The 26,396-nt window shown below is 38.4% G+C and overlaps 1 protein-coding gene across 1 annotated transcript in view; it reads left to right on the top strand.

Moving 5' to 3' along the window:
- LOC126765542 (dynein axonemal heavy chain 10) overlaps positions 1-26,396 on the top strand; it is a 107,905-nt gene that overhangs the window by 10,205 nt on the left and 71,304 nt on the right. The window contains exons 13-23 of the mRNA XM_050483158.1: positions 10-301; positions 2,734-2,892; positions 7,313-7,465; positions 10,704-10,836; positions 11,171-11,256; positions 11,579-11,713; positions 18,093-18,299; positions 18,367-18,581; positions 19,143-19,338; positions 21,734-21,967; positions 25,866-25,974. Coding sequence (XP_050339115.1) covers positions 10-301; positions 2,734-2,892; positions 7,313-7,465; positions 10,704-10,836; positions 11,171-11,256; positions 11,579-11,713; positions 18,093-18,299; positions 18,367-18,581; positions 19,143-19,338; positions 21,734-21,967; positions 25,866-25,974 — 1,919 coding nt within the window. The remainder of the gene's footprint in view (positions 1-9; positions 302-2,733; positions 2,893-7,312; positions 7,466-10,703; positions 10,837-11,170; positions 11,257-11,578; positions 11,714-18,092; positions 18,300-18,366; positions 18,582-19,142; positions 19,339-21,733; positions 21,968-25,865; positions 25,975-26,396) is intronic.

Here is a 26,396-nt window from a genome sequence, read left to right as displayed (position 1 = left end):
ATTTTGCAGATTCAAACAATACTTTTATTTGTGGGCCTTTGACAAGCGCGCCATTGCGGAGAAATTTATTAATCGTGGCATGCCACTTGTGACACTCGATGAGAAATTTACATTCTTCGCCAATATTATTGAGGAGATACAACTGATGCCACCCTACTGGAATACCAAAAGTATACGCATAAATCTGAAGAAGCTAATGGACAGCATCTCTCAGCATGCTCAGCAATGGCGCACAATTCTTGGAGAGTTGCTAGCTAAGAGAACGGCTGACAATATTGTGAGCCTGCGGAATGAAATCAAAGTAAGTTTTAATCATTTTCCAGCAGGGTCATGTGTAGTACAAATAATGGCAAAGCTGGCAGTTTTCTCCGTTATTTAAATATATGTGTATGTGGTATGCCGTCAATGAGTAATAAAAGTCAGTTGAGCTACTTATGTAATACAATTTTTTTATTTTTTTGAATTGGATGAGCAATACGCGACAGATATATATTTCTGTTTGCGGTCATAATCTCAAAACTAATATGGAAGTTATAGGTTGAAAGTAAAATTAAGCATTTTTTTGAGTTATTTTATATGTGTAAAATGGTTGTGACTGCATTTTATGACTTCAACTTTTCCTCAATATTAGCTGCTACTAAATATTTTAAGATCTTTTATATACATATAAAATGGTTTAAGCGAGAGGACGAGCAGAAATAGGTACAGTTCCTCCCTTTTCATTTAATTTATAAGAGCTTTAAGAAAGCTTCTAAGCTTATGTATACTCAAAAGTACCTTCTTAGCATAACCAACTAGATCCAAATATGAGATCTCTCGAATAATACCTGCCTAGCGACGATCCTTTCTTGAAATCAACTATAAACTCCAGTTTTACTGTTTAATACAGTTACAGATTTCTAGCAACTTAAATTGAAAACCTTTCCGAAGTATCTAACCCCCTTATTCTAATATTAATATACTGAAAAACTAATCTTTAAGGATAATCAATATTCCTCCAGCAAACTTTTGTGAAATGATTCCATACTTTCTTAAGAGATATTGATATATTATTTATACTATATGTACGAAAAAATTACATAGTTACTGACATAAGTATTGCTCATCCGAATCAATTATGAGGGGTCTGGAAAAAAATTGCCTCTCTATGCTATGATACATATATTGATGAAACTTAAAATTTTTCTTATATCCAGACATTACACATCTATTCCCCATTTATTTAAATGAGAAATTGTAACCACTGCTTGTGGAAGCTATACACTCAACTACTTCTCAAAAATAGCAAACAACTTCTAAAATGCTACAGGCTACTCTAAACGGCAAGCCGAATCGATCCACATGTTTTTCACAGTTTGGTCCAATCTTTTTTATATTCTCCAAATGTTCATTACAGTATATTTTGCAGCTGTTTATTTATGAGTAAAGTTTGTCTGGAGATTTTTACCACGAAAAATCCTAGAGTTTGCTTGAAATTTTGTGTGTTTTAATGGATTTACAGCTTTTTACTTTTTCGCAGGCATTGTCTAGATGCGACCTCGAGTCTATCACCACTTCTAGATATTTCAATGATTGTCGTGATGGTATATCCCTTAATATTGAGTTTGGCGACCTCTACTTTCTTCCTGCTTGTAATTAAAACTACTTCCGCTTTTGGGCAGCTAGTTGAAGCTTTAAGACATTATTTGATTTTTGTCGCCGCATGATTACACAGACGTCTATTGGGTTGATTCCCTTCATTACCACAGTCACTGCGATGTCATCAGCGTACCCGATTATTTGTAGCTCCTTGGATAATGGGAGGCGCAGCACCTCATCATATAAGTGGGCCAAGGAGTAAGCCTTGTTGATCTCCGTGCGTCACCATATAGCTTTGTGGTCCTGCGTCCTGTCCGACAGGTAGTTGGAGATGATCTACAGCAAATAGAGCGGTGTTTTTTTGATGAAGAGCTTTTTTATATGAGGCCAAACGGACGAATTAAAGACAAAGTGACTACCGCACAGTACTCTTCGCAGCCATACATCCGTTTAGTTCCTTCTATTGCTTTGTTTGCGAAATCAGTAAGTTTTTTAATTGACCTACATATTGGTTATCGGCGAGTCCCGGTAGCTCTTTTTCGAAATGTTGTTCCAGGCGTACACTTATTATTCGCTCTAGTATTTTTCCCACCGTGTCTTGCATGCACAGTGGTCGGTACGAGTTTGGTTCTTCAGGCGGTTTGTTTTGGTTTTTCTATTATATTAGAACCAAACGTTGCAGCTTTCAAATTTTTGAAAATATACGCTCTTATAGGCATTTTGCAAACAGTTTTGTGAACGGTTTTGGCGGTCTCTGTGAAGTCATTGTTCCTATTTCTTCGCATCATTACTGATTATTAACGAACGTATGACCTCGAAACTATCCTTTACTCTAGTGAATACTCATAGTGCTTCAAAAATGAGCCAAAATTAAAAAGACCAAAATTCACCGAAGGCCATCGAAGTAAAGGCTCATAAAAAATGTTGGAAAACGTATTAAGCGTTGGCTTGCTTGCATTAGACATGAGACTATTTTGATGGCAATAATAAATATCTCTTTAAAATTACTTGAAAATTGTGGGAGAAATATTTTTTTAAAGTTTGTGCTCCATTAACTAATTCATAATGTAATTCATATTATAATCAATTATTTTTAAATATTATATAAAAAATTCAGTGAACTAATAAAAATTCTTGAAAAATTATTCTTTCCAGGAGCTACGTTTCAATCTAGATATGACGACCAAAGAGTTGGCGGACTTTAAACTGGTCATGCAAACTATCTCTACAATTCAAACGAAAACGCTAACCTATGAGCAGCGCATACACGAGCTGCAGGAAACATATACGGTGCTTGCCGAACACAATATTAAGGTGAGAAACGAAATTTGGAAAAAATATTGACACACATTAAAATTTTTCCCTTTGCTTCAACTAATATTTAATTTGTTAAAAAAAAATCGTCCTTACAATGAGACCCATTTCAGTCTCCGCGACCATACCCCGCTGTCAACAAAACTACGCAACCACTTCGCTCAAAAACTTGGCGACAATTTAAAGGCATTCTCAGAAAAGAGTCTACAAACTGTGGAAGTATTACTTAAGTGACCCAACAAACCAACCGCATTTGCGCTGAGATTTCATATTTCGTCACATACGAGTTAGGGCACACATACATACATATGCACGCGCATACGCTGAGTCCATGGCTTTTTTAGGCAAAAGCTCAGTTACACGCTGTTGACCAAAAGCATTTGAATTTGAGCAAAATGAAAATTTATGCAAGTCCACATGTGTGCCAACAAACGCGCCCACATGCAGGCAGGAACACACACACGCACACAACATGGCGGTTGCAGTTGGCGCTGGAAGCTGTGCGACACACATGTACGTGCACGCCCACCACTAACTGCGCTCTGCAGCCCGGCTGGAGCTTGACTAAACTAAACTACAAAAGCCCCGCTTTATTTATACATGCAAATACGCATATATGTTTGTGTGTAAGTGTATGTGTGTGGGTGCTTGTGAGTCCACTTTGGCAGTGGCCGGCAAAATGATGTGCTAGTCACCCGCCTGGACGAGCGACAACAATAACCGGCTGCTGTAGTGCAAGTCCTTTTTGTATATTTTTGCCATATTCAAATAAGGATTTTTCGAAAATCCTTCTGAAAGTCGGTCCAGTATTTGCACGCAGACAGCGCCAGTATGTTTAAGCAGCGGCAACTAGAAATTTCCCAACCGACTGACCACTGAGTAGTGGCTACCTTAAATTTACATGCACAAACACACATTCAGCTACATGGATACACACATGTGTGTGTTTGAGCACATGCAAATTCTTACAGTTATTTCTATGCATATGTGTGTGTGCAGCCATTCTGTTTGCCTCGCATTTGGCACCCTCACCAACTCTTTCCACATCCAGAAATCAATGCTGTCCCCACCACCGGCGCAGTGCCCAAAACTTCCATGTAAATTTCAATACCCTGCTCCTTTCGAAATTCGACCGATTCAACTATTTTAAGTTGCAAAAGCTTTTCAACTCCCATTCATTCATTTAGTATTGGTCTTTGGCCAAACTAAATCTGCCACCGTTTGGCGTTCTGACGGCGCCTGGTGGCAGGTGATTCACATATTCGCCACTCCATCGCATGCTGGCGTTCAGCAGACGGAATTAACTAGCATTTTATAGAAATTAATGTACAAAGCATCGAATAAACTAACCGAAAGCACTGTTGGCCAATGAACGAACGGCCAAAAATGTTTGCATTTTTCGATAAAAATGCAGAAATCCAGAAATGTATTAGAATTTAGTGTGTGAAATGTGCTGGTACATAGCTTTAGTCTGCTGCCAATGTTTTTGTTATTGAAAATAGCCGAATATGGAACTTGCTTTGACTTTATTGGGGGGGTGCAGACTTTTACGGCTTGCCATATTACGTAACACTGAGTTTAGAGGGTTTCTTGAATTTTTGCTTTTTCGAAAAACGAAAATCTTTTGTGATATATTCACTCGTGAAAAAAAAAATCGGTTGTTTCTATTTGAATTGAAATCGAATGTAGTGTTTGACCTCGCAACAGTTTTACGTTCCATATTAAGTTTATGTTTGTTTCTGCTGAAATATGTTGATAAAAAAACGGAAAACGTTTTATAGTTTTTTTCAGCCCCTTTCTCTGGCATAAGCTAACTGTAAGTTACCTAATAAGGAAACAAATATTCTATGAAGATATTAACCTTGGTCTGATTTAAACAATTTGTTCGAAGATTGTATCGTTGTCTTGGGCAAAACCTTGTACCAATTCTCATGAAGATATAATGCCAAATAAAAAAGTTTTCCATATAATAACTTCATTCAGCTTCAGTTTGAGAGCTAGCTATATCTTAAAGTGTTCCGATACCTACGGTTCGGACAAATGAGCAGTTTCTTGTCGATGAAACAGCATGGCACAGAAGCCTCCGACACTCCTTCGTTTCGTGGTAAACTTAATACGTGATGTGATCAAAATATAAAGGGAATTTTATTATTTTGCTGTTGTGAATTGGGGTTATCGTCAATTTTTTTATGTTGGTATACATTAGAGCTAGTCGATTTTTTTTCTATAAAACCACGTATGCGTTAAACGTTCTACGGTCCATTCTGAACCTTTTTGGCCAAGAGACTATATGTCGATTTCGAGCCAACGATTTTTAATGCGAAGTTGAAAAATCTGAACAATCGGTTATAAGTGAGATATGTACATATGTGACACGTGATCTGATCGATTCCGAAAAATGTTCAATATTATATCAAATCATGTACTATACCTTCGTATTAAATCTCGATCGAATAGTTCAATTACTGTCGAAAAAATCTTTATCATCCCTAAAATATTTATCATAATTAATCGTGAAAGATTATCCGTATACGCGATTTTTCTGTTTTTTGGCTCCCTCTAAATCAAACCGCTCTAATACCTGTATACTATACTACATGCCTCTGAAGTACGATAAAAGTTTCAGCGGTATTTATGGCTTACTTTTCTGTAGCAATTCCAAGGATATTGAATAAGGCTTATTTTGAAGGCGACAACAGTAACAAAAATTAAAAAATAGCTATTAAAAAAAAAAAACAAAAAAGGCTCTTTATTTTTTTGAAAGCCCCTCGTGTTTAAGGGGTAAGCAAAAATAATATAGACATAAAAGACAGATTTTGATAAAAACAAGTATCATTCAAAGATTTTTAGGGATCTAGAAAGTTCCTAAGATTGACAGATTACTTTGGGAGTAAGGGAAGAGGGAATTGTTGGCACTGTTGGCGAAAAAAATTCCATTTTCGAATTTTGCAAATCCTTAATTCGTCTAGCTGCTTAAGACTATTTTACCTAATTTATCACAAGAATATGTATTTCATTCATTACATTACCCACAAGAGCTTTTCGTTCCTCACTATTTTTCCTAAAATATATTTTTTTATTACTATAATTATCCCAAACTCGTTTCTCTTCCCGCTGTCTATTCAAAAATGACATTTATTTTTATATTGGCTGATAGCTAGATCAGTACTGTCGCAGATCTTTTAAGCTTCTGTCAAATATTAATATATACTACTACGAATAAAAGAATAGTAAGATTTTGTTCATATTTTTAAAATTCTCATCTTATTCTTTAAAATCTAGATCAATGCAGTATGCAGGCACATCTTTCTACGAATAGCTTAGCGAACAACATTTAAATAGTACTCCTTGTTGACAGTTTGGCCGATCGGAAGGAATTCGGAGTGCACCACACCTTTCAACATAAGCTTGATTTTTGATCTGCTTTGACATTAATTTTTTGGCTTCAGCCCATCATCGCCACGATATTCGAATATCCGGTAGCAAGCATTGACCCAAGACTCTTTGCCAGTAATAATACGTCTAAGACATCCTGGTAGTCGGAAAGCATTGTTTCACAGACATTAACAGGACGCTTTTTCAAAAAAAATTAGTGAATCGTGCTTTCACTTTTCTTTAGCTCAACTGATCTTTCAGAATTATTTTCATTGATCCTTCCGAAATTCCAACGATGTCAGTAAGATCTCTGACTGTTAATTGTCGATTTTCAAGTACCAGTTCCTTTCTTTTATTGACGTGTTGATCATCAGTTGATGTTGATGGCCGTCTTGGACGTGGTTCATCGTTAACGCGTTCTCGACTCTTTGAATAATTTGTACCAATCAAAAACACTTGCTAGTGACAAACAGTTATCACCGAAGACCTTATCAAGAAACTCGATTCCACACACAAAATTTATTGGAACTTCTTTGTTGAATAATTTCACTCATCGTAAAATCTCTGAATGCACTATATGTAGTACTTCGGAAAGACAAGCGTATACTAAACACTAATGATTATTTGGCACAAATGTCAAAATGAATCTTACTATTTTGCCCACACTAGAAAGCTTTCACTCTCAGTGCTCTCAGCTTTCAGCCAAGTTCTGCATCAGAAACGAAATGTTTGAATTTCTGTTTAATATATAAAACTTTCATTCATTTTCTTTCCATTCCGCCGACCTACCTGCAACATCACGGCTGCTACCGCTGCCTTTGCCACAATTATTGAATATTTGCGCCAACGTAACTCACATGGTGCTTAAATGAAATACCAAAAATTCAACGTTCACCGCCCGACAACCATCCAACCACCATTATAAATATTTTATTACATCATCATGTGCGCCAACGCCAACTATTATCCTTATTATTATTGCTATTGTTGATGTTGATGTGAATGTTACCACATTATTGCTGCTGTTGTGGTTTGCAATGCATAGTTCAACTTTGACGACTTGCTGATGGCCCATCACCTGGAGAAACGTTGGAATCGTCTCTTCCGTTCGTCGCTCTTCCGTTTGGATAAGGTGCAACCAATTAAGCAGAAATTCGCCGATATGACGGCTGTGGAAATTTCATCATTCTGGGAAGAGGTAAGATTTCAGAATAAATATTTATTATATACAAATGTTTATACAAATTTACATATGTCTTTAGATTTATACTCATGTATCGTATTTTAGAACACATTATTAATGCGAATAATTTTTTCTTGTCTACAAACACTCTACATTTTCAAAAAGCTCATCACAACAAAAACATAAAACATTATCCAGGAAAAACCAACTAATTGGGATGAATAAGTCTTTATTTTGGACAGCTTTAGTAACAGATCATTTACGCTTTTTAACATAAGACAAGAAGTCGCCATTCTTATTAGAAAAACATGATGAGCATCAAAAATGTTTAACGATTAGAGAGAGAGAGTAACTCTATGCTTTTTTCGTTTTGTTATTAAATTCGATGTTATGTTGTCACATAGAACTTTGGATTCGCTTTGTTCAGACATTTGCCTTGACATGCATATGAGTATGTTCACATTGAAGTAAAGCGTAGCAAGTTGAAGCCAAATTTTGGACAGCTGTCAACTTTTTACGCTTTGCCAAGCAACAGTCGCCATTCTTATTAGAGAAACATGATGAGCAAAGCTTTCTCTTTTGCTTTTTTCGTTTCGTTATTAAATTATGATAGGTCAAGCGAAGCTAGGAAAGTTGTTTGAGAATGGGGTCCATTAAATATCGAAAATATAGGGTGCTACGTGAGGAGGATTGTAATATTACAGCTGTCAAAGCAAAGCTCTCTTGCTCATTTTTGCCAAAAATAGCAAATATGTATTTGTTTAATCATCTAATCATCATTTCGAAATGTCAATCGGCTAACAGTTATTTCTATATGATAACACGGCACAACCACAAGTCTCTCGCTGATGCATTAACTTTCCCCACTACTTACCAAGCCTTACGTCTTACGCGCTCTCGTTGGCATTCACATCTTCATTCATTTCATTTGCCTACTTTTCCAGTTCATTCTTCGTATTTTTTTCTTAATTTTTATTATTCCATTATTGCTTCCGCTTTCAATGCGAATTTAATTGGATTTTCTCTAGCGCTGCCATTTTAGCGAATATCTACGAATATCCAATGAGCAACTGCTAGGTATCCATGTGGCATAACCACAGACATACCGACCAACGCTCAAATAGTTATAATATATATATGTAGGTATATATACGCACAATACGTGATTTCGTATCTCGCACCGCCGACCGTCGACCGTCTGTCAGTCTGCACATGCCGCTCTCAACTCTTGCGGCTGCCTGCTGCTGTCACTATTATTGTCTATTATATAACAGTAAGCACTTCATGGCGCGCACTACAACAGGCCGGATTACCTCAACTTCCCCACCAACACATCTAGCCTGCACCAGGCACGGTGCCGTCACTGCACGCCTTCGCCTCTGCAGCCAAACACATTTGCTCGCCGCTTGCATCCTGTCGCTCTCATTTGCTCAGCATCCGTCTATCGACAAGGCTGTCTTGTCGCTACTGTCAGTTGTCCTGATGTGTGTGTGTGTGTGTGTGTGCGTTCCCGTTCATTGGTATTATGCGTTTTACGTTTTCACTTCGCCACTTTTGTCTGCCGGCATGCATTTTATGTGCTTCATTCGTTTCATTTGCGCATCCGGCCGCCGCCGCTTATTCTCCCCGCTCGCTTGCTTACGCTGATTCTCTGTACAATGCTGCTTCTTCAACTGCAGCCAGCGAAGAAACCATGAGGCTTGCTAACAAACCAAGAAAACGAATTAAATTGAAGTGTTTATTATGCGAATTAAAAGCGACAATAAGCCGTTGGCTGTTGCCAGTTGCTGTTGTTGCAGTTGTTTTTACTGTTGCTATTGCCATTACTGTTCTTATGGCTTCTCTTATTGTTGCTGGCCGTGTGTTGGCGTTGGTGAAAATGGCCACCAGCTCCAGCTCTTTGTCATCAGCATAAAATTTAGAATTTACCGTTGCTAAGACAGTCTCATAAGTAAATGTTTGACTTTCCATGAGTGTGTGCAAAGCGCACAAATTGTAGGTGACAATGGAGCATTTAAAATTTTAAGTTTACATTATATATTTGTACATATATGTATACACATTTAAGAGTAATTTATTAAACTTAAGTATGATTCTTCGACATTTAAAAAATTTAAATGTGAGGGCTTCCAACATTCACAGGATTTATTATTCAATAACTCTACACATTTCTCTATTTAAATGCTCTCACCACAAGTTGCTAACGTGTTCAACGGTTTTAAAATTGGACAAAGAGCATGGTACCGTCCAGTTTTAGATGAAGTGCTAAGTCTCAAGACCTTCGTAAATGAAAAAATAGGCAAAATCGGGCTTCAACCACGCCTACGATACATACTTCTATATAAAAATTTTCAATTTCATATTTTCATTTCAAGCACCAACGTAGAATAGAACCTTGCATAATTAGTGCCTGCAAGATATGCCAATTCACGTCCAAAATAGGGGAACCACAACTTTTCAAATCCTCAGATGCTGAATGTGAAGATCACTATCTATAGATGGCTTTTTATGCTGCCCCTAGCGACCACATGCCTAATAAAAAAGTTTTCGAACTTCAGATTGGCTTTCTTCTTCTTCTTTTTTACTGACGCAAAGTACCACAAATCTTCCGCAGAACCTATGTCTCGAAAACTCGTAACGTCGACTTATCAGATGTTGTTATTGTCCAAGCCTCTGTTGGCAAGAGTTATTCTCTCGAAAATGATCACCCTTTATATATATAATTGCTTGGATTCCGAACCTCTGGTGGACATTTTGCACCTTAAAGTATTTCCCTTTTAAGTCGCATGCGTATGAAAGGTTCGGTTCCACCCGATCATAGCTCTTCCTTACTTGTTTATTTTTATTTTTTAGTGTTTGAGTGCATATTTTTAAACAATTGATTACAACAATTCGGAAACTTACTTCCCCCACCAAAATGTAGAGAACTAAAATCGACAATAATATTAATCCGAATTCTGCTGATTACATCTCCCTACCTGTCCAAACAAAAAAACGAACAAAAGCACAGAGCTAAACAAATAATACCTTCGCACAGAAACCTACACAATTTGACCTACTGCAATTATTTGCTTTGCCGCAGCTCATTTTATACTTTTGATTCATGCGAACGTACTCATTCACTAACCCGCTCATTTATCAAATTCAACACACTACTCGACGCAACTGCACTCCTCGGCACTCAACTGAGTTGCATTAATTTGCATTTACTCGCATATTTGACCGTGTTTCATTTGCTATTCACCCACGCTAGCTGGAGGAGTTCATCAAGGACTTTGAGGAGAACGGGCCCGGTTCGGTGGGGCCTGACCTGGACAAAGGCAGCAAGCTGATGGACTTTTACGGTGCCAAATTGAACAAATACGAAGAGCGACGCATTGAGTTGTGTAAGTACTACAATGAGCGAGAATACATTTTCTTGTTGCCAGGCGAAAAATGCGCCGGTTTGTAAATTCTATTTTATTCTATATGTATGTGTGTTTGTATTCACTGTTAATTTTGTACAACTAACTGTTTACTCTTGCAAATTCATCAAAATCGAAGAGCAGTGGTCTTTTCCTTGGATCTTTGCTGGGCATTAGTTATTATTGTATTAACAAAGTTTTTCTTTTCTCTCATTCCCAATCAACCAACGCTGATTACTACTCTGGACAATTGGCGTACACTCTCCACGCGCTGCTATTACTCTTCCACCGCTTTTCAACTCTTGTGCTTACTCAGCCAATGCGGAGAAACTTTTCGATATGCCGATGGCTGATTATAATGATTTCTCAAGAATCAAAACCGACTACGAGGGCATGTTATTGGTAAGTCCACGGCGCATCAGTCAAATATCATCAATATCTATTAGTAGACAGCGCTCAACGGTCTACAACAACCAAGCTGCTTGCGCCCGTACAATCACCACCGCTGTGCCTTCAAATCAAATCGTCAGGCAAACAATTTAATTTTTTAATTAATTTGCTTTGTGCCACTTGGCTGGCCCGAAGCCCGAAGGTGGCAGCGTGATTGGTTGGTGCGGGCGGTGGTTTTGCACAATAGTTTGCTTAATTTTTATTAACTTTATAGTTTTACGAACTTTTATTAAATCGCCGTTCTCTTCATTTTACCATTCGCATGTCTACACAGGTCTACAAGCTGTACAAAGCCTACAAGACTGGCAGAGAAGTTTGGTCGAAGACACTATGGGCCGATTTGGATCCACAAATACTCACGGATGGCATCGAAAGTTACATGAAAGAGTTTCGCAAACTACCAAAACAGGTATGTACGTGCATATTTGTGTATAACTACACTAGTTTGCGGGGAGAGCAAGTCAATTTTTGCTTGAGAGTTGAAAGTTTCCTAATTAGTTTGCTTGAATGGTTTCTACCGGCGGAATTAGATAGTGATTAAGTGTACGGGAATAAGTGCGCACAGGGTTCAGCATTTTGTTAGCAATGTTTAAGTAGAAATTGTTGATAAGGGTCAGTAAACTTTGATATTTTAGTTTCATTGACTTCTAAAATAATAATTTGTGATTCCAAACGAACTCCAGCGATACCTAAGTATGTATTTTTGGCCGATGTCGCTAAACTTTTCCGTTCCCACAACAGTAGTGTCCACGTAACTGAAATGGACCCGGATTTTTATCCATCCAAGGACTGTCAACTCGGCAGATTTCTGCAGCTACAACAACAACAAGAGCTTTTCCTCTCAGACACTGGTCTACCGAATGTCTAAGCGTCTTGATGCTATAATAGCCCTTAGACAATTGATTATACGGAAGAAGCTAGGTGGCTTAGTTCGAAAATTGTAAGTGTAAGAGTGAAGAACTGCTATAAAGGACTGGAGCTCGCTGACAGAGAGCCAGCACTTGTGAGGTTGTGAAACTCTCTGGCCCAAAAAAAAAAGTCCGTTGAAGTGCTAAATATTAGTAAGCCTCACATCGCCGCAATGACGGACGTCCTAACTGGACACTGTCCCATTGGCAAACATGCACTAAAGCATATGATTTTGGTGGCCGCAAATTTTCGAAGTTGCAATGAAGAAAATGGGATGGAAGCATCTAGACACTTCCTCCTCCACCGTCCAGCTTTCGTTACACGAAGGCTCTCGGGTGCCATACTTTTTACGAACCCGAAGAATTGGCTCGTGCTACCTGACTCAATAAATTTGTAAGCACTAGGAGTTTTGTTCGACTTTCTTTTTAATCCATACCTAGAAGTTCTGAGCATCACAACGGATAAATGTCTCTATTAGTTTAAGTGAGATCATTTCTGGTCACATCAATCAGGCTATTTATCTAACCTACCCTAACCTTCTATCTCTGTGTTATATAAAGCGAGTTCAAAGATAGACCAGTATTTACTTTTAACTTTTTGCCAAAGGCACTTTAAAATTTGAAAAATTCTCTTTCTGCACAAATATTTCTTTCATTATGACATAATGCCTCACCCTATATAAATTGTACTCCTTGTTTCAATAGCCCGCCTTGACTGTTTCATTCTTGTGTCTTCATCTTCAATGTGGACGCGTAATTTTAGTCCAAGCTTTCGGCTGATCCTGTTGTTTCCAACAACCACCACCATCACTGCTGCCTCTTAATTCATCGTTTGCAGGTGTTGTGCGTTGCCGTTGCAATTTTGCCAAAAATAAAAAAGGCGCTTTCACCGAGGCAGCAAGAGCAGCTGCAGCAGCGTTGGCAGCGGCTGCTCTACGCAGTGACACAATTTCCACTTTCTTTCTGCTGATTATGACAAATTGATTTATTTACTTTCCTAACAAGTTTTATGGCACTTTACTAGCAGTTTCCGCTTGAACTTTTCGCACTTTGTTGCACGACGGAAATATTTTTTAATTGCACAAGCCAAACAAATTCCGAAGTCATAAAATTTCTATTATGCATAAATTTCAGCAAGTCGAAAGTTCTTCTTTTTATCTTTCTTGTCCCTTTTCTTCGTCGAATGATATGAGTAGTTTAGACTTTGGATTTTGCCACATGACTGCCTTTCGAGGCGAATGAGAGTAGAGATACTCGTTGTTCAGATCGTGTATGTGTTCGTGTTTGGTGTGACTTTATGCATTTTAAGGTTGATTATCATGACGACTTTTAGTAAAGTGAATATAAATATTAAGGTGAGACAATTATTTGTTAAATTTAGAATTGATTGGAGGCTGTTCTTCCCTTTTGAATATGAACAAGTGTCCCTTTTTATAAATCAAATGCTATTTAATCTACATATTTTGAACATATATATGTAGTTATCACATTTTTCCTGTGCCTATATTGTCTAACTGCAGATCCTAACTTATTTTATTCATTCAGATTGGTAAATTTTCGGGCAGTCGTAATCAAACCACCCCCTTCTTAGATAAGATCTCACAACAAATTTATCATCTTCAGTGAGCTTAGGTAAGGTTAAGAGTCAATACTAACAGGAATATCACTTGGACAGCTTAATACGCCGTCCGTTGTGGTACCTAAAAACGACAAAACGCCTTAAGCCTTTCACTTTCGGCTATGTCTTCTGCTTTGTCGTAGGTAAGACTACCGAAATGTTTCAGTTTCAGTCGTGCAATGAATGGACAATGGACGAGTGTTGAAATTGGACTATGTTCAGTAAGACTTCCTACGATTGTGTCAAGATGAACTTTGCTCGAGGCAAGTAGTTCAGTAGATCACCTGCGTTCTACTCTAGTCCAAAGGGATCTCGCAGTCGTGAACCGATCTTACTCCCCTATCGGAAATACATAATTTCTGAGATGACCCTTGAACTTTTCATTTTTAATCATCCCTTGACCCCGACAATCAACGTTGCATTTTCGGTTCTACCGAGCACACTGTGTGAAAGACTGAAGCCCATCATCAACAAACCGATGAGACTTTATCAGTGTGTCTTTGGACCTGGAAAATCTACAAGCGACCAGATTTTCACCATGCGACAAAGCTTGAAAAAAACCTGTGAAAAGAAGATTGGCACACACTTTATCTCCGTCGATTTTAAATACACCTTTGTCAGCACTAAAAGGAACTGCCGCTATGTCCGAATTTGGTATCCCGGCAAAGCAAATACGGCTGGGTAAGCTGGCGTTGAGCAACACAAAAAGGTCCGTCATGGTCGGGAAGGACCTATCCAAGCCAATCGATACCAAGCAAAGTTTCAGACAAGGCGACTCCCTATCGGTTGACTTCTTCAGAAAATATAGTACGAACTGCAGAGCATAATATTACGAGCAGCAGAGCTTAATAGAGAAGGTACTATACAATCTTCTGTAAGAGTGTACAGCTGCTCGCGTACGACGATGATATTGGTATCATTGGTCTCAACAACCGTGACGTTAGTTTTTCTTTCTCCAGACTGGATAAGGAAGCGAAGCGTATGGGTCTGGTTGTGAACGTGTGAACAAACAGTCGTCGCAATCGCGAGTTGGCTCTCAGGTCACTGTTAACAGTCATAACTTGGAAGTCGGAGATAATGTCGTCTATCTTGCAACCCGTATTAACAACAACAACGACAGCCTTGGAATCCAACGCAGAACAACTTTTCCCAACAGGTGTCGCCACGTCGAACAAAAACCAAATTCTACAAATCACTCATCATCCCTGTCCTGCTCAATGGTGAAGAGGCATGGACGATGACTACATCTGATGAGCCGACATTACGAGTTTTCGAGAAAAAGGTTCTGATTTATGGTCCTATGATTATTTTTCTATTGTTTCTCGTATGAAAAAGTTTAATTTTCTTAAAACTCAGGCTCCTTTTTTCCCGTTTTAGTTCATCGGTCGAAAATTTACTACTTCTGCCCATCAATTACAGTTTTTTTCTAAATTGTTTATGTTTGATCTTCTAGTATTGGTTAGCCTAAGACCTTAAAAATAAAGAGAGCAGTTCAGAAACATAACAGAGTTATCTAAGTTCATTTAAAGGGGCTTATGATCGGTTCAGATCCAAAATAAAGTTTTGTCACTCGTCCCTTGAAATACTGTATCCAAAAATTTTCCAGTCCTCGACCTGATAACAACCAATTTCACTTTGGGTCTCTATCAGTAACTGAAGGTCTTTGTAATCCTAAAATATTTATAAAAGTGACAGATTAAGAAAGAAACCATATCCAAATTAAGCAAAAACCCCAACCTAGTCGCCAGCTAATAGTCCATTCGTTCGAAAGCTTAATAAAATATTTTCCATTTTAATTGGCAGTCACTATCCATATCTACAGATCTCTTAGCTAATTGTTATGCATTGAATTTCACGCCGATATGTCACTGCAAATAAACAAACACACTCGTAGACCCCAACCGGCATATTATATATGCTCGTAAATGGAATTAAAGCACTTCGGCGATGCCGTCCACTAAACACATCCTCCTAGTCGCACACAATCAATTCCGTCCACAAACCGTTGGTATTTCATGTTGTTTGCACAGCCGCTAAGGTCGAGTCCTTTCAGCTGTTGCCAGTCGCATTGCAAGGCCTGCTCACAGCCGCTTCCCACCGCCAAACAGCTTGCAATGTATGGTTGTGGTCGGTGGGCTTAGCGGTGTCAGCGTGAATTATGACAACTCTGACTAGTCGCCAGCAATGACGCAAACGCGCGCTTTCGCACATCTGTGTATACTCGTATATTTGCCGAGGCGGGCGAGCGATGCAATCGAACTCCCCATGGCGAGTTGTTTTCGAAATTTCATAGAACTCGTGGGCGCAATAAATCTCATTTCGAAGGCTGCAGCGGTACATCCAAAAATACCAGCGATGTGGGGGCCAACGCACCGCTGAAGGGGGTAAGCGGTGGCAGGACCACAGCGCCCAAAATGTTAATTTAGGCATACAATTGCCTAATTCTAACCAGCCACTGAGCGCAGGGCCTGATGCGTTCATTGCATATGTTGGTAATCATATGAAAAGCCCACGGCGCCGGTGCTGCCGATGCTGCATCGGAGGCCGGCACTGATAATGGTACTGCCTAGTTGTTGTTGTTGTCATGCCAATGACAGCGTTACCAACAAGAACAGCAACAACGATATTGAAAGCAATAACAAATAGCAATGGCTAACCGCAACTTGTCAAACATTACACACATATGTGGCGGTCGGCATTTCGCGCCTGACCAGCCGCTCGGCCACGTATTACGCAAAAGGCAATTGCTGTACGCAACTAATGTTGGTGACGTTGCTTTTTTGTTATTGCCGATATTTTGATTATTTTAATTTCGTTCAAATTGATTTACATTTTTGTTGCGGTTGATTTGTGTGGATGCAAGTGAAATTGAGTTGGCGCTAGCTCTGGCGCGGGCTTTGTCGCATAAAGTCCGCATCATTGCGTTGGCTGCCGCTCTCTCGCGTTGATCGCTGGATAAACACAGTCGATGTGTCGGCGCGACGAAGTGCAAGGCGTGAGGCGCTTGTCAGCCGCCAGCGATAAGCACTATGTTGTTGATTATTTATTGGCAGGCAGTGGCCTAATTTAGTCGGGCTAATAACGAGTCCATCCACGCGACTCAGCGCTGTCCGGTGCTGCGTTGCGTTGTGTGCGCGCTGAGCAATTTGTGATTGACCATTTTGAAATTGGTTGGCATAATTGAAATATGCATTTGGACAATTGCGCGTGCTGATGGAAAATTACACCACATAAATTGGAGAAAGGTCCAACAAATTCATTTATGAGGGTTATGGCTAATATAAATTTCAAAGGGATGCAATAATATGTTTATTTCGTAGTCAAAATTTAATGAGATAAAATGCTACATTTAAATCTGCCAAGATTTAAGAACAAAATTTCACATTTTTGGAAGATTTCTCTGAGTAAAACCAATTTTTGAATCATTTGTGTGGCACAGACTCAGAAAGATTTTTTTTTTTGGAAAACAAATGTCTACATATATAGCTGGGGACCCTTAGAAGAGCTTATAACAATGATGTGAGCAGCCTGCTAATCCCAGATTTCGAATATTGGGTAGTCCAAAAAGTCGTTTCGTATATTGTCAACTGTTGTGTTGGAAAAGTGAATTTTTAAGCTTAACATCTGCGATTCTTTGCTGAAACGAAATGAAATGAAATCGAATCATGGTTCAGGCGGGGTGAAGCTCAACAAATGGTCGCAAGGCCAGGATTGACGCCTTGAAAGGTTATGCTGAGTGTTTGGTGGGATTGGAAAGGAACTATCCACTATGAGCTGCTCCAGCCTGATTGAAGGATTGATTCTACATTTTTTCGTCTTCCATCAAGACAACGCTAGACCACACACATCTTTGATGACTCGAAAAAAACTAGGAGAGCTTGGCTGGGAAGTTTTGATGCATCAACCATACTGCCCTGACTTTTGCACCATCGGACTTCTATTTGTTTCGAGGAGTAAAGTTAGCTTCAAGAGAGCCTGTGAAAATTACTTGTCGCAGTTTTTCGCCGAGAAACCAGAAAAGTTTTACACTCATAGAATAATGTCTATAGCGAGAAAAATAGCAAAAAGTGGTTGACCAAAATGGTACATATTTGGGTAATTTAATAAAAAAAAAAATAAGTTGACGTATGATTAGAAATACGAAATGACTTTTTCGACTACCCAATATTTAGATATTCAATTAACTTATCTCTCGAAACTGTTCGAGAATTATAATTGTTTAGTATATAAAAAAAACTCATCTAATCCATTAACTCTAACAGGTTCGCATGCTACCCTCGGGCATGATGCTCGAATTGAGCATGAAACAATTCAAGAATACGGTACCGTTAATGGTGAGTCTCAAAAACGAGGCCTTGCGCGAGCGCCATTGGAATCAACTGATGGAGAAGACGGGTCAGTACTTCGATATGGCGCCAGCACGTTTCACGCTCGAAAATATGTTCGCAATGAAATTGCATGAGTATCAGGTAAGTGTGATCTACAATGAAACTTGACTTAGTTATTATTCATATTTTGTATATTTTTACGATTTAGGAAATCGCTGAACAAATTCTCAATAATGCGATTAAAGAGCTGGCGATTGAGCGCGGCGTTAAAGCCGTCGAAGACACTTGGGCCACGATGGCTTTTAAAGTGCATAGACACTACAAGGGCACGGAGGATCGTGGTTACACATTGGGCTCAGTGGAAGAGATTATCCTAACGCTGGAGGACAACGCTATGAACCTGCAATCGATGGGCGCATCGCAGTGAGTGAAAACAAAGCTTGTAGAGCGCTCAGTTAACATAATGCTCACATTATAGTATATAACGTTTTCTCTCTGAAAAGGCTGTTTTTTAGCGATCTTCCTACCACACTCCAGTTTTAAAGATCTTATTTGGTTTATAATGTATAGTATTAATTGCTGTTATTATTCTCTTTGTGTCAGTCGAGTCAACACAGATACCAAGATTATTTAGTTTATTTGAATAACTTCTCTTCTTTCCTTCATTCTATTTGCTGTCTCTTCATTTTTGTTGTCCGTGTCATAAACTAGCTACTCTTCTCACTTGCTCCGCTTCGCTTGTATCAATTTCATATTACTATTTATGTTTGTTTGTATGTATGTCAATCGCTCAAGTTAACCGCAAGCGTTGTCATGTCTTCCATGTGACAAAGGAGCGCAAGGAATTCATGTGGCATCATTTTCCTGTTTATTAGTTAAGATATCAACCATAGAGCGCTCAGCGTTGTTGCAACACTTTGCCTTATTTTACTTTCCCACGACCTAGTCCCGGCACACATTCCATTTCGTTTATCGCACTGACAGGTTCATTGGTCCATTTCTGGAGACTGTCAATAAGTGGGAGCGCCTGTTGTCCTTGATCGGTGAAATCATTGACGAGTGGCAGGTGGTGCAACGCAAGTGGCTCTACCTGGAGGGCATCTTTATTGGCGGCGATATACGTGCACAGTTGCCAGATGAAGCGAAGAAATTCGATGACATTGACAAAGCATACCGCAGGGTAAGTACCACACTCATACATATACAAAATAGTGGCACACACACATATGCACCGATTTAAGTGGTTGAGTTTGTGTAGAGAAGTTGTGCTTGAAGGAACTGAGTTTGAAGCTTTCACTATGGAGATTTGTGGAATTGGCATTATTTTGCCAAAGCATGAACTTGTTAGCCGAAGTGTGTAGGTGTGTGGCGCGTGTGCACATTCATGTTGTGTTATTCCTGCGCAATTCGTGTGTCGACAATGTGGCGTCTTGCTACTTAACGGTAAATTTAATACGCACGCAAAACATCGTCGTGGCTCACAATGGCGCATGAAAGTGTATTCGAGCATGCTTAGGGGACAATATGGTTACACAAGTACGTAAATACATATACATATGTATGTATGTGTTATGCGTGTATATGTGCCTGTTTGTGTATTATTTTAGGGTGAACTTACATATTACTACTCTGTTGACATCTGACCGTGGCGAGGTTAACCAAGTTACTAACATGCGTGCCTTTGACAAGTACAAAATTACAGACATTCCAATATATAAGAATGTATATACATATATACATATACGTATGTACATACTCACAAACATAGCTTGTGCTTTCGAATACACATTGACAGTTTTCAGCGAACTTATTACTATTTAGCGCTCATTCAAACCGGTGCATCGACTTGACTTCGAGTTTTTGAAATAGGGAAGAATAGGGTGGTTCACTAGTTGGGTGTACGAAATATCGAAAAACATCAAAAAACTGGACGAGATCGTCAAGATCTTGGTTTAATCGCCAACCTTTGGATTGCAACTCATGGAAATTCATTTTCGTTTAGAGAACAACGCTATTACTTTCTCAACATGATTCTGATCGAGTCCGGAAAATATTATTTACCCGAGTAATCATAGATTTAGAGGGGTATATTGTCTGGAACCATCTTTCCAACTCCAGTTTCTTAACTACTACACCGCTTTTCAAGCCGAAGTTGCTGCTATTAGACGAGCCTTAGATTTACTGTACAGCCTCTTTCAGAGAACTGATCCACTCTGTTTACAGAGCGGCGAAACGTTGTTGAACTTACTATCACACCGGTCACCATCGGTATACATATGCGCTGTCTCAAACTCTTTTCGACCCAAGATCGATCTCAAAAATCTGGTGATCTCTTGGTCCTCAGTTAGTCTAGCCTCTCCCTAGTTGTGGAGATTTTAACAGGTCATTTGGCATTCTTACTGTTAGGCTGGAAATCTTACCAGGCGCCATCTGCAGAAGCTATATGGAAGAAGACAAGGTGGAAATAATTCAAAACTGCCTTCTTAACTGTCCCGCCTTCAGATATCCGACCTAACTGACGGGATTGGAAATTTGCTAATTATTAGCCACTAAGCGTTTTGCTAATTTATAAGTTCGAACACCGGAGTTCTTCTTTTCTATGGCTTGATAAATCACTTAATACAGCAGTCCACGTGCGATCTCTCTAGATTAGCTATCACACCTTCCATCACCTCTTGATAACTGAGTTTCGCAGGAACTTGGTTCGCGTTAACATACCATTAATGCTTGTTCTCTCGCAGAATTTTTGGTTTTTTTGACTATGACTGGTAAGAGTTCTAATGAGCTTTCTCCGTTTAGGCGAAATTTTCAGTCTGAAGTGAGGCATATCATAGCTGGATCAAGTATAAACAGGTGAAAATGAACTGAACAAAGATTCTCTAATTGCGTTCTTCGGAATAATAAACGTATTGAGAAGCATCTAGCTCACCATCCTGAGTTGGCGTAGATTTCTCCATTTTTTATGATATCTACAGCTTTTGTTCAACCTTATATTTCGATCTCTGTAACAGTTTTAATATTATTTTTTCCCACTGGTGAAGCAAAAGGTATTATTTTTTTTATTTACATGAAAAAGGAACCACCCTAAAGCCTTGAGCTGCTTGTCTTAACACAACTATTGCCACTTTTAAGGCGAAATGAAATTCGACCAATACTCCAAGTAAGACTCTTGCAAAACAGATGACGTACTTGTCGTCAGCAAATACAACAACAACAACGTCACAACTGTCACAATAACTTCAACTGAAATCTTACTCATATATTAACCTGCTGCCAAGCACACTATACGAATATTCGGTATTACATTTCGCTTGTTTGTCGAGTTTGCTTACTTGCCACTTACTTTTGCCACATTTGCAACATTTGCCACAATCACTGCACATTTATGTGATTTATTTACTTTGATTTCATTTCGTACACTCGTTAGCCCCCGTTTTCTCGCCACTTGTCGCCAACATACTTGCACAGCAACATTCATCACACACATACACGCATAAGTATGTGTATGTCTTCATATTCATGCTTCTATGCTTTTCTACACCACATTAGTTGTGTTTCTATATTTCATTTTGCAGATTATGGTCGACTGTGCCAAGAATCCATTGGTGGTGCCACTATGTTCGGTGCCTGGCCGTTTGCCCGAAATTCAAGGACTCGGCGTCGGTTTGGAGAACTGTCAGAAGTCATTAAATGAGTATTTGGAATCGAAAAGACGCATATTTCCGCGCTTTTACTTCATTTCCACGGATGAGTTGCTTTCGATTTTGGGCAGCAGCGATCCATCGGCTGTGCAAAATCATATTATCAAGGTATGTAAATGTGTTAATGCCCTTCCAAGTAATTTTGTGTAGTGAATGAGAGAGAACTAAAGTGAAAAAATTGTTGAAGGAATTAGCGGGTTGTGTTAGAAAAACCTTGTTTAGCAAATATGTGGTGGGAAAAAGATTTTTCCCTTCAACATTATTTCAAATCCGAAAAGCCAAATTTATTATTGCTATAGAGAATACCAGTAATGACGTAAGAACTAGTCAAAAGTCGTATAAAAATTTCAAGGTGATAGGTACAGCTCTTTCAAAGAAATTGTCCTCACCGACTATAAATAAAAGTATTTCGAAAAAAATTGGGAGAGACGTTTAAACTAAGTTAAAAAATTCTTAGAAGTATCGGAGAATATTCGAAATAAAAATCGTTTTTTTTTATATTCACACGTGAATAAAAACCCTCAACCTCTAATAAGTTTAATATACGTTTCTCGGATGAAAAACAGCAACCTTTCTCAACAATTTTTTCCTCATACTCATATAAGAATGAAATATTTTATAACAATTTTTTATTGTTGCAAACATGTGCTATTGACAAAAAAAATCTGATATTTTTGGAAAACAATATTTTAAACTCGGCCATCGGAAAAAAGATGTGCCCGCATTGGCAGGATAGCTCCTTACAGGATCATTTAAAGTGAAAAAATACATGTTTGTAGTTAAAACCTATCTTAGACGAAGGAGAAAAACTGAATATTAAATTTTTGGCAGTTTCTGACAAAAAAATGAAAATTTCAGTAAAAATTTCGAAACATTTTTTTTCAAATAATTGTAATCGAAAAAAAATCATTCGTCCAAGCCTTTAGCATTGTATCTCAACGACCTGTATACAATTTCATGAAGATTGGTTGAGTGGATCCCGAGAAGTCTTGCAAATCAACACAATTTCCGGAAAAACGCATTTAAAGACGACGCTCTTAACCTAGCTAGCATCGAGCGCACAAGTTCTCAAGGCTGTATCTCCGAAACTATTACTCAGATCAACTTTAAAATGTAGGACGACATTCCAGAGGCGTTGTGGAATTTAATAAGATAATAACAAAACTGTTTTTTTTTCAAACCCATAAACCCATGTAACATCTTCATGAAGGTAATGTCTTTAATAACATTTTTATTGAATATAAAGTGAGAGTCTAAATTAAGAAATCTATTCGGTGAGTTTAAAAATGGCTACTGCATGAATATGGTTCTGTTCTTTAACGATAATTTCATCGCAATATGGGCATATTTAAAACAGTTAAGTTTTTCAAAACATATACTTAAACAGTTAGGTTAGTCAAAATATAGCCTTAGGTTTCAGGGCCTTTGGAAAAAATTGTTTTTATTTTTACTTGAGATATAATTGACTGCATACTGAAGGAGCCTTCTAAAAAATGAAGTGAGTTCTCATAAAGTTAACAGCATCCAGTGTTTAGTTTCCTCTTAAGTCGATACTAATGCGTAGTAAGCGCGAATTGAACGTGTGCCAGTAGTTAGCTAATGAAATTCTCTCATTGTCTCTTGCAAATTTCCTTAGTTTAATTGAACATAAATTCCAATGGACGTGTTTGAAACACATATGTCCTAATAATACTTTGAGTTTTAGCAATTCCTTAGTTTAGTTGAATTGGTACGGTAATGGTAGCGGAATGCGTTTGTTGTTATTGTTCATTTATGCATATTTTCGAGATTATAGATTTGCTTGAAAAAACGAGTCCTTGTAGAATTTGCTGTTTCCTGACCAAAGTCAACATTAATGCACTTGAAGCATATGTCACCAACTTATTAGTGCCACGATGTCAACATGCGCCCACACTTATCACAAATTCATAAATGAATACACCCAGCCGAGAAATGCACTGGTAACGAATAGGTTTCTTGCTAAGGCAGATTCGCTGGTATAAAGAATTCTTGTTGTTTTATCATGTAACGCACCATTTTTATTAACCCCACAATGGAGTTCGTATTGCATATGAATCGAAAACCGATAAAGTGCTAAAGCTAAGCTCCAAATTGAGATAGAAAACTGTAAAATTGGGCAGGGTAGTGTAGGGGTGAAGGTTATGGTTTAAAAAACTTAAAAAAAACAAGTAAGGAAGGGCTAAGACCGCGTACAAGCGAACATTTTATACTCATGAAACTTGCAAGAATCAAGGCCAGGGAAATACTTTAAGGTGTAAAACCAACCACATAGAGTAAAGTAAGCCGGATGTTCGAAAATCCTGATATTAGTTACTTAGGGAATAGGAAAAATTTTCGTTCAAATTTATCTGTTTTAGACACAAAAAGTAAAACAGACCGATATTTTCGACCAAAAGTCAACCAAAGGTACTGGGGTCCAAATATTCAGTACCTAAGGGCTTAAACAATTTTTATTGGATTTGAACAATTTTTGGTCATAAAGTGGCACACACTAAATGCATTATTCGTGCGAAGTTTAATCTCGTTATAATAATTTCTTCATGATTTGTGTACTGGAAAGTACAAGAATCGACTTTAAAATTTTGCTATATGGGAAGTAGGCGTGGTTTTGTCCGATTTTGGTTTCGATCACTCGGGTCCCGAGATATGGTATTTCACCAAAAAGTGGGCAGTGCCACGCCAATTGTCTAATTTTTACCCCGGTCCCTATAAAGCGCTGTCATACCGCAAATTTTTGCGTCTCTGACGCATTTAGTTATAGATTCATAGCGCTTTTAGTAGTTTGGAACAGTACCGTTATATGGGGATTGAACGGGGTTTTCATTCGATTTCATCCATTTTCACAATGGCTTAGGAGATATATACATACAATAAACTTATTAGAGGACGGGCCCACTCCCACTTTTTCAAAAAATTGCTTCCACAAGTCCTCTGCCTATGCGATCCTCTGTGCCAAATATGAGTTTTGTATCATAATTCGGTGCTTAGTTATGGCACTTTATGTGTTTCCGGTTAATAGCGATTTGTGGGCGTGGCAGTGTTCCAATTAATCAAAATCCTGCTTCAACTATTCAAATTTCCAGATATCAAATATGTGGACCCCAGTGCAAATTGCGAATTTTTAATCGAAAATGTCAGTCAATCTTTGAGATATATTAGTGAAATTCGGAAAAGTTGCAGGAGTGTGAAATGTTCGGTTACCCCCGAACTTAGCCCTCCCATATTTGTTTGATATGATAATGGGTAGTATTTTTGCAAAATATGGCAACTATCATCTCGTAGAAAATTTGTGAAAAAACAGTTGGCCGACTGGTGGGATTTGTGACTAAAAAATAATAGTTTTCCAGTACTTCAAAACTGCTTAACTTCATTACGTGGTGTATACATATTTACATATACATATATGAATACATTTGCTGAACGCCTATATGGATGGCGTCATAAAAGTTAATGCTTCTGTTTATGAACTTGTATGCGTTAATATGTTGGTCATTTGTGTTTGTGGCATAATGCAGCCACATGTTGACGTTAATGTTGCCCATTTAAGCACCCTCACAGCTACAAATATAGTCGAGCTATATGCAGGCGTATGTGTGCATATTTCTACTGATTTTCTACGATTTTATTTTGTTTCTATTTTTTACCTACATTTCACTTTCAGTAATTTTTGCGTCGGACACACGGTGTCTCCGGCATATTTATTGCTTTTTTACGCCACAGTACAAATTTATTTAATACGATATCAACGGACAATAAATTCGAATTTACTTTGGTTATTAAGTTTTTATATTTCTGAAACTGATTTACTGCATCCTTCATGTTTGCTACTTAATTCGTTATTTTATTATTACAATTTGATGTTGTTTCTTGCGCTTTTCTCTTAGCATTTCATGCGCCACTGTCGTCTCACACTCAATTTATCTTTTATTTCTGCTTTCTTTTTACACGCTTTTCTGCTGCTCATTCATTCGCGCCACACACACAGATGTACGACAACATTAAGTCACTGCGCTTTTCCAAGGACAATTCGGATCAGCCCATCGTCACTGCAATGATATCCAGCGAGGGTGAGGTTATGGAATTTCGCCACAGCGGTAAGTATAGACTTATATTTATTCTATATGTGTATGTGGCTGTGTATGTGGTACATGCTCGGTGCAGTTGGTCGCCAATGCTCGAGCCACACTTAATTACCAGCGACTGCTCAGACTATATCGTAGATTTCTCAAGCACCACTACATTAAATTATATAATAATGGCGAAGCGCGCATAGAGCGAGACGAGTAATGGCGAGATATAAAAATCAAAATGGAAAAAAATATATAAAAATGAAAAATACAAATATAAGTAACGGTAGTAATAATATAATTTTACGCAAGCAAAGCAATAACTGTAACACTCACAGTCACACACACACACAACACACTCGAGCAATTACATTTGCCAATGCCCAACACCGCCAGCGTCAGTGTTCCATATCCAATTGCCGAATGCTTGATTGTCCAGCAAGCGCGCT

This window comes from Bactrocera neohumeralis, chromosome 2, assembly GCF_024586455.1.
Source record: "Bactrocera neohumeralis isolate Rockhampton chromosome 2, APGP_CSIRO_Bneo_wtdbg2-racon-allhic-juicebox.fasta_v2, whole genome shotgun sequence".
In the NCBI taxonomy this organism is placed as follows: domain Eukaryota; kingdom Metazoa; phylum Arthropoda; class Insecta; order Diptera; family Tephritidae; genus Bactrocera; species Bactrocera neohumeralis.
Note: the sequence above shows the minus strand (reverse complement) of the source record. Positions and strands in the feature narration are given on the sequence as shown.